Source organism: Channa argus, chromosome 23 (assembly GCF_033026475.1).
Source record: "Channa argus isolate prfri chromosome 23, Channa argus male v1.0, whole genome shotgun sequence".
In the NCBI taxonomy this organism is placed as follows: domain Eukaryota; kingdom Metazoa; phylum Chordata; class Actinopteri; order Anabantiformes; family Channidae; genus Channa; species Channa argus.
The window spans coordinates 8,059,183-8,068,037 of record NC_090219.1 but is presented as its reverse complement, the minus strand read 5'-3'; the positions used below and the strand labels follow the sequence as shown (position 1 = coordinate 8,068,037).

General features: G+C 38.0%; 2 protein-coding genes across 3 annotated transcripts; both read right to left on the bottom strand.

Annotated features, from left to right (window-relative positions):
- Positions 1 to 2,009: 2,009 nt before the first annotated feature.
- On the bottom strand, positions 2,010 to 3,356 carry LOC137108849 (gamma-crystallin M2-like). Of its 2 annotated transcripts, XM_067493934.1 has the most exons (3): positions 3,339 to 3,356; positions 2,705 to 2,947; positions 2,010 to 2,536 (listed from the first exon to the last, which is right to left on the bottom strand). In XM_067493934.1, the coding sequence occupies exons 1-3, from the start codon at positions 3,354 to 3,356 to the stop codon at positions 2,264 to 2,266; spliced, it is 534 nt and encodes a 177-aa protein (XP_067350035.1). In that variant the 3' UTR covers positions 2,010 to 2,263. The 2 variants fall into 2 exon arrangements, with proteins under 2 accessions (XP_067350035.1, XP_067350034.1); XM_067493933.1 differs by lacking the exon at positions 3,339 to 3,356 and having other exon boundaries at positions 2,705 to 3,148.
- Positions 3,357 to 6,473: 3,117 nt separating this feature from the next.
- On the bottom strand, positions 6,474 to 7,971 carry LOC137108862 (gamma-crystallin M2-like). Its single transcript, XM_067493950.1, has 3 exons — positions 7,923 to 7,971; positions 7,601 to 7,869; positions 6,474 to 6,749 (listed from the first exon to the last, which is right to left on the bottom strand). The coding sequence occupies exons 1-3, from the start codon at positions 7,969 to 7,971 to the stop codon at positions 6,474 to 6,476; spliced, it is 594 nt and encodes a 197-aa protein (XP_067350051.1).
- Positions 7,972 to 8,855: the final 884 nt, after the last annotated feature.

Below are 8,855 nucleotides of genomic sequence, written 5' to 3'. Positions count from 1 at the left end.
GTTCAAACATCAGCTGAGCTCAGCAGCTCTGTTACTGATTTGCAAAGTCTCTGGTTTACTTGGCCATTGCACGTCTACTTATGTGTACACATGCAATCAAAATTTTTTATTCTTCCGTTTTGGCTGATAAACAAACGCGATATAATCCAACATATCCTGTCACAGGAAATTACACTGTGCAGCCTTACAGTTCTTAATCAAACGTGTCGGCAGACTGTGTTTACAGTTTTATTTCTGTTCTGCTCTCTGTTGTAGTTTTTTCTGTATCCTTTAATAGTTACTTTGCTTCTTAAAATGTTTAAACTAAAATACTAAACATGATAAATTGTGTTTGCAAAGTGGCAAAGGATAAGATAAAAAACTAAATAATTTTAAAAAGGCATGAAATATTCATGTTATAGCCATGTAACAGAGACATATTGTCCTATAGGCTTGAATCATGATCAGGAGTTAACATTCTAAAAAATGTTATTTTATGAAAAAGTATATTATATATATATATATATATATATATATATATATATATATATATATATATATATATATATATATATATATATATATATATATATATATATATATATATATATATATATATATATATATATATAATATACTTTTTCATGTGTGTGTGTGTGTGTGTGTGTGTGTGTGTGTGTGTGTGTATATATATATATATATATACACACACACACACACACACACACACTACAAAATGTAATGCATTAATTTAACAAACACAAAGCCATCAGTTTGACTTTTTTGGTAAAATGTTCTTCTTATATGTTCCTTGCCAACGTTTTGGCTGTTTGCTTTCCTGATGAGCTTACAGACGACTCATTAGAGCAGGATTTTGTTTCCTGCTCTCTCTGTAATGAAGGTCTTGCAGCACCAGGTGGCTCTTGTGCTTTCTGGTGTCCGAATGACTCCTTCACACATGACAACATAAATTCTATTGCAAGAGCACTGATGTTCCAGTGTTTTGTGTCCTTACATGTTTATGGCTTTATGATTTGCCTATGTGAGAGCTGCAATGAGCTGAGTGATCTCTTCAGTATTTGATGAGGTGTAACTAATGGCTTCATTATTGGATAATCAATAACAGGTCATTTATGAGCCACTCGTTAGACTGGCGTGTAATCAATAGCATATGTTAGCATAGGTTCAAAACTGTACATTTCATATTTCTTGTTCACTGTATTTCAGTTAAAGTATTTACTCAACAATACTTATTTGGCAGCATTGGCTTGTTACAGTATCTTCTGTATAATATAAGACAGAGCAGCAGCCTGTTTGGGGTCTACCTTGGCTCTCTGTGACCCTTAGCAGGACAAGTGGTGTAAATATTAGATTGGATTGTTATCTAATATACATAAAATGTTTAACAATATAAAAAGGTAAAGATTAAACCAGTGGTTTGCATTTTATTTATTTTTTTGGCTGGTGATCCCGTATGCGAACGTAATGTCCAGTAGTTCCTCTTTGTCGTGTGTCACACATCTATAAGTTTTGATTAGTTCTGCTAAAATATCTCAGATATTTAAAATAATTGCTTAATGATTGTTTGAGAAATTATCTCATGTTTGGAAAAGAAAAACTGGTATACAAAGGTTGAATCCACTTTTATGGAGTCAGTTTCATCACAGATCAGGATTTTGCTAATGCTGTGGAGTAAATACTTTGTTGTGTCTACAAGTGGTGGGTAGTGGATATTGTTGAGCTGCATTGCTGTATATTGGCTGCCACTGGAGAACAATGGCTGCTGAATACTCCTGATTCATCAGTTGGCTTATTCAGAACTCTTAGCTTCTTCATTTTACCGTATGTTAGCACTCACTGCTCATCTCCATATAACTTTCAGCACCAAAGTCATGACCAGGCACAGGAATCAGGCCAAATAATTTCTTCCTGACCAGCAGCAGAGGCCTTAGAAAAGTGCAGTCCAGAGTGTGGACCCTTATATTTTGGTGATTCTCCCATTTTCAGCTAATTTCCACTTATACTCGGGAGATTCTATTGAAATGTTAGAAGAAATGGCCCCAGCAGACTTTAAGGCTTCACTGTCACAGCATGTTGAAATATCTATCAGCATTTTTGTTGTCTTCCCTCTGCTGCTTCAGTTTACATGCATTTATTTTGAAATCTCAAGTAACAAGCTCACACCAGAAGTGCTGCACGTCGGCTGCTTTTATTTGCGGATGCATATATTTTGGGACAATGAGGGGTAAAGGTGCTCTGGTTTTTGATGGGATCTTAGGTTTATCTAAATGTCCAAAACACGTCTAATGGAGCCTACAGATGGGTGAAGGGCCCCCCATTCTGAATGCCTTCTGTATTCACCCTTTTCTAGCAGGTACTGACGCCCCCTGTAGTTTGGATGCTCGAAGAAGACCCAGACACCATCGTGGACGTGAGCCGAGTGGATGTCTCGGTACCGCCAACGGTCCAGCAGGTTGGGCAAGTCCTCACTGACTTCGATCATCTGGCCGCTAAAGTCGGGGCGCTCATAAATGCGGATTCTGTGCCTGGTGGAAGGCTGGAACAAGAAGCAAAGGATCTTTAGAGAATTGATCTAATCTAACATCATATTTAAAGGAAAGATACAAGTGTGGTTTTAATTGTCTCTCCAAACTCTAGACAAAAAAGCAGGCGGGCTTGTGAACTGGCTTGAAAATACTCATAAACCAACATTTTTGAATCTTACATGTCTGATAAGGCGGCAGGAGCGGACAGTATCATTGAAGCCGTTCCAGCTTTGGTAGTTGGGGTACTCTCCTGTCATTAGGACATACTGGTAGCCCATGTACTGGGGTCTCTCGTAGATGACCCAGGCCCCACCCTCCACTCGGATGGAGTTACAGCGGCTGAAGTGGGAGCTGAGCTCAGGACAGTCGCTGCTGCATTCGTAGTACCGACCCTGGAAGTTCTTGTCCTCATAGAAGAAGATCTGTAAGAAGGTGATGTAAGGTGAAAATGATTGCAATGAATAGACAACTAAAACCATTTGTTGTCACACTTCAGATGTTGTGGTTACAGTGTGCTAATCGGCCCCCAAGTGGCCAAGAAAACAACAAACAAGCAAACAAACAAACAGAGCAGCTTTAATTTTTGTGACATGGCTTTGCTGAATTTTCTGTGAGGATGACAAACCACACAATTCTAAACATTCTAAACAAATTAATTCTATTAAAACCACAGTTTAGCACAAAGCCATTGTGGCCTTTGTATAAAGAACATGCACTGAAAATCAGTGTGATTCCATGGACACTCACAAACAACCCATCAGTCTTTATGAGGCACACTGTAGTACTGTTATGTTGTATAGCTGTAGTACTCACCTTCCCTGTGCGCTCCATAATCACCTTATCTTTGTGCTGTCCCCAATCAAATTAAAGCCACTTTTTCATACTGCAACCGCGATGGCTGACTTTTATATAAAGGCTGATGAAATGCATTGCCAGTAGAACGATTGTCATTCAAATGAGGTCTCCGTCAACTTTGGCACATTAGCTGATGCTGCAATTGTTTTAGTGCATGGCTTCCACATGGGCTGTTTGATTATTGTTTAAACAATGTTGTTGCATTGGTGTAAATTCACTTCTTTGTGTATTCCTACATCACCTTTAAATGTAATGTTACAGGGACTTACTGTTTATTGCTATTATTTTGTGTGTTCATATTTATTTGAATGTAAATCACATGACAAATATAGCCTTTGCTGCATGTCTAATGTTTTAATTAATGGTTATATAGATTTAAAAGGGAAGTAACAAATGGAATTTCCTATAACTAGTCTCAAAAATACAAAAAACCTTTGTGCAAACATTAAACATTGTGTTGTGTTTTCAGTTTCAATCATTTTAATTATATTTTTAATTACATTTCAACTGAAAAAGTAAATGTTCCTATGATTCTTTTTTTTACATTTTTATTTTCAGGTCTACATGTGGTCAGATATGTTAGTAGTAAAGAGAAACACATTCTCCATTTCTGAGATGATTGAATCCTACAAAGGAAGTAAAACTGCAGATTTCAGGAGGCTTTGATAAATTTCTCTGTCTGTAATGATACAATATATTAAAGAACGTTAAGTCTCAAATATACTTTTTACCTTAAAAATGTAAAATAATTTTTTAATCCATTGTTGACTTTATATGTTGTATGAGTCATAATGCTCTGTGATTAATAACTGGAGCCCGTTAAATACGTGTAAATGTTAGGTGTAGCATCTAGCTTGCATGATGTCAATGTTCTGAGTGGCAGACTAATTTCCTAAATTAATAAAATGCATAAATATGTTTCATAGTACTAACATTAATACAGGTGCAGAAGAGGTGGAAAAGAAAGGAAAGAAAGTTGATCTGTTTTTATTATGACTTTAATTTTTAAGATGCACGCTTTTTGGACAGTGCTATTTAACATGGCTGACAGATCCAACACCTGGCTGCATGCACCCTCACCACACACACACTCACACTCACACACTGGGGTACTGGCGCCCCCTGTAGTTGGGTCGATCATTAAAGATCCAGGCTCATTCGAACACTTTGCAGAAGTTAACGTCATGCAGTTGTCTGTCACCTACATCCTGACCGTTAAAATCTGGCCAGTGCCAAACTGTCATCCTCCATTAATTCTCCAGGTTGAAAAAAGACATGAAGAGCAATGAAAAGATGCCATAATGATGCACAGGAGAAGAAAAAGTTTTATGCTTTCAATGGAAAACCAGACACCTTTCTTCAGTGTATCAGAAAAAGTAAAAGAAGCTGAATTTGTATATCAATCATCACTTTTCCACACTGACGTTGTCTGTCAGTATGTTGGTTTCAGTGTCAGTGTTGCACTTGTTGAATTGACCCTTGAAGCTGACAAACTTTCAATAACATGAGGTGACTTTTATTAAAAAATTGCACAAATTTATCAGTAAAATACAATATAGAACATTAAAGTAGTAACCTCCAATATTCTCTTTACACTAGAACAATAAAAATAAGCACATGACAGCTCGGTGCCAACTGCATTATTCAATTGGCAATTCAAGTATTTAACCAGGCTTATCACATTGTACTGATGCCAGTCGATTCTATTTCCCTAAACAATGCAAATGCAAAGTGCAAAGCATCCCAAAGCCACTGGATGCAGCAGAGCGTACTGACAAACAGTGGTTTGATATGAAACGCTTTGAGCTGAGTCAGTAACACAGCAGGAAGGCACCAGAGACTTTACAGAAGATACTGAATTATGCTTTTTATACACTGCGTTAGTAATTCCCAGTGAGCAAGGTGCTGTCTTGGCCTTGGAAATAATAACTTCATGAATTAAATGTCACGTTCACTGACCAACTACATAAAACCTGGGATCCACTGATGAAGCTCCAGAAAAGATGACAAGTCCCCCTAAATTATATGACAAAATACAGTATTTGGCCAAGTTTTAGATGGGTTTCAGTATTGAACGTGGTCACGAATAAAATTAAATTGTGGTCTCTCTTTAAAAATGTGTTGGCCCACCTGCCTACTGTGCTCCTTTCCTTCGAACAAGGGTCATCATTTATTAAAATTCCATTTGCAAAAAGAAGGATTACTTTTGTTGAAGGGCCTGACGAAATTAAAAAACATTTTTTTATCACAGGTATTGAAATACTAAAATGATCTTATTCAGGAGTAATTATCCACAACACTGGATCCTTTAAAGAATATTGAACATTGTAAACAAGCTGGTATCCAACAATAAATTTTTATTAACAGATATAGTGTTAATATTCAATATTCTCAGAGGATAAATTCTAATGTTTGAGTGCAGAAGGTGGCAGGCTTGTATCACACCCCATCAGGTGTGGCCCCACCCAGCCACTAAGAGCCACCTTGGTGCGGCAGGAAGGGCATCTGGTGTGAAAACACATCACACAAGTCAACGTGCGGAACACGGTCCGCTGTGATGACCCCTGTCAAATTGTTCACAGTATTAAAGATAAAATCAAAAACACCCACTTTTGTCTTGACTCCCTCACAAGAGGAATGCTCCTGGTGGCTGCTGGGTAATTGTGCAGCTGTATATGTTTAACAAACTCACACAGCACATAATGATTTTTGTTCACCTTATTTTATATATTGCTGTGTAGGAGCTGTAGACCATAGTTTATTTCCTTTTTCCTTTTTATATACAAATCAATGAAGTCAAAATTACTTGAGATCTTGAAACCACACGGCATTTAAGTTACATCCAAGAAAAAATGTTTCATTGTTTCATATAGTGTAATAAATTAGGTACATTTAAAGCTAATTGCAGATGAACAAAGATAAAGGGACGTGATGTGGCCATGTCTTTAATAAAGTAGTGCATAAAGTAGTGATAAAATAGTGATCCAGCATAAGATATATTGGTAAAAAAAGAATCAAAGAGAACATAGAGTTTGCTTCGCATTTATTGACTGTATCATGTCAGTGTAAGCATCTGCAAAGGTCTTAAATTGGTCAAAACTCTGTGACCCTGCGGAATGAGCCGACTCCAGCCGAGGGCGCCCCCCAGTCTCTGTGCTGCCGGTACTCTCCTCGCTCTAGGAGGTACTGGTGTCCCCTGTAGCTGGGAAGGTCATAGAAGACCCAGGCACCGTCCGTCACCACACAGGAGTAAGCCTCACGCAGCTTGTAGGCATCGTAGACAGAGGGACAGTCAACAGAGCACTCCACCATCTGCCCTCCGAAGTCTGGCCTCTCGTACAGCCTCAGGTTCCACCCACTGCCGTACACCTGAAAGACACAGACGTGTTTAGCGGAACTGAAATTTACATCAGCAGCAGTTAAAGAAATTTGCTTGACTTAGAAAATCTACAAATCCAAGCAAACTTTCTGTGGCACCGAGTTTTTGATGTTGACCTACAAACTGTGGCCAGTGCCAACAAAAGACGACCCAGAGGAGGCCTTTTGGCAATCGGACTTCTAAGCATTGAATTAATTTTATTCAAAATCTTAGTGTCATATTTGTATGGACACAGTAATGTTATCGGCCACTTTTGGCCGAAAGTCCATTAAATGTCTTTCACATTTTGTTGCCTAAAAAAACAACACTAGCATTAATTTGGAGTCACTAATTGGCCACATTGTGAATGTAATAAATGTCAAGCTTTATGTTCACGGAATTGAAATACTTCACTACGCTCAGTCTTGTCTGCTGTTTAGTGCCTCACAGGAAACATGCAGCCGGGCTATTTTGTCGTTGTCGGGTGTAGATTCAATCCAAATGCTGCAGACCGATAAGTAAAAGCCTGAAGAGGTGAGTGGAACTGCAGTGTTAGGTACCAGTTCCCCATTGAACCCTCTCAGATTATACATCTGGTGCATGTGTGTTTTTGGCACACATCTGAGCATGTGTATTGCCCTTTAACATTTTCTTGCCCATCTTATTAGCAGAATCTGCCAATTGCTGCCAAATGTGCCTGCTACTGTCAGCTAGGCTTCACAGTGTCCACAAAGCTCAGTCCTGAGCCCTTGTGCATTCCTGACCTGCTGTTCACAGCGAAAACCTGTTTCCTCTTTTCTAGAACTACGCAGTTGCACTACTTCAGTGTTGAATTTGAAGAAACCTGGATGAGGACTCTTACATTCTTTATTTCGCGGCAGGATTTGACGCTGTCACTGAAGGCCATCCACTGCTGGTTGTTTGTGTACTCCCCAGGGGTGAGGATGTACTGGAAACCCTTGTAATTGGGTCTCTCATAGATCACCCACACACCGCTCTCCACCCGGATGGAGTTGCAGTGGTTGAAGTATGTGTGCAGGTCGGCGCAGTCGCTGCTGCAGTTGTAGCAGCGGCCCTGGAAGTTTTTCTCCTCATAAAACGTGATCTGTGGCAAAGGTAAGAAATGTGACACTGCAAGAATTGAACAAAAGTGTCTAAAATACTGTGTAACAGTTTTATCTTACCTTCCCCATTTGGATGCACTGTAAACCTCATCCTTTGCTGCAGCCCCATCTAAGTATTTATCGATAAACAAAATGTGCAGAGTGTGGCAAGTCTTTGACACCCAAATGAGGTAGATTTACATATCAGCACAATGGCTTGGTGCGGTTTGATTTGCCTTTGTTCCAGTCCAGTGATGACTCTGTATCAAACGCATGCTAGAACAGTGAAGGCAGGGGTTTAGTGTCAGACAGTGTGGGAAAGATAATGAGTTTGCAATATATATATATATATATGTATATATATATGTATATATATATATATATATATATATATATATATATATATATATATATATATATATATATATATATGTATATATATATGTATGTATGTGTATATATATATATATATATATATATATATACCTTACAGTGTCATGTGTGTGGTTTTATATGTGGATTTGCCAAAGATGTATTTGTTACTTTTATGATCATGTATTGGCAGCACTTTCAACTTTCTTTTGTTAGTTTTTACGGTGTTGATAAAGGTTGATTAAAGAAAATGGCAATTTTGGTACAATATCCACTCACATCAGCTTTCCTACAAATATCATGTTACACCTAAAACAACTTTTATTTAGCTCCTGACAGCGTTCGTCCATACTGACTAAAGTCTGTGCAATAAATTACCTGTAAAGGCTGCATGGTTTAATTTTTTTAATACTTTACTGTAACATGCAAATTAAATACATTTACCAACAAATGTACTGGGTAATGCATTCTTATGACTCCACATCTGGAAGTGTTGCACGGCAAATCCCGGACATCAAGGCCAGTGGTTCAAAAAAATAGTTTGTCCTCCAGTCCAGTAAAAGCATTTTTTTATTTAGCTTTTATTTTACTGGTAAGTGTCCTGATAATCATATGTGCACATAACACTTTTAACACCATGTT

Bases quoted from the DNA above. Each gene is read 5' to 3' on its own strand.
- LOC137108849 (XM_067493933.1), bottom strand. From the start codon at position 3,004: ATGGTTTTAGTTGTCTATTCATTGCAATCATTTTCACCTTACATCACC. The intron at 2,537-2,704 runs GTAAGATTCAAA...TTCTTGTTCCAG, and splicing joins CCTGCCGCCTTATCAGACAT to CCTTCCACCAGGCACAGAAT.
- LOC137108862 (XM_067493950.1), bottom strand. From the start codon at position 7,971: ATGGGGCTGCAGCAAAGGATGAGGTTTACAGTGCATCCAAATGGGGAA. The intron at 7,870-7,922 runs GTAAGATAAAAC...CAATTCTTGCAG, and splicing joins AGTGCATCCAAATGGGGAAG to TGTCACATTTCTTACCTTTG. The intron at 6,750-7,600 runs GTAAGAGTCCTC...TGTGTCTTTCAG, and splicing joins CCTGCCGCGAAATAAAGAAT to GTGTACGGCAGTGGGTGGAA.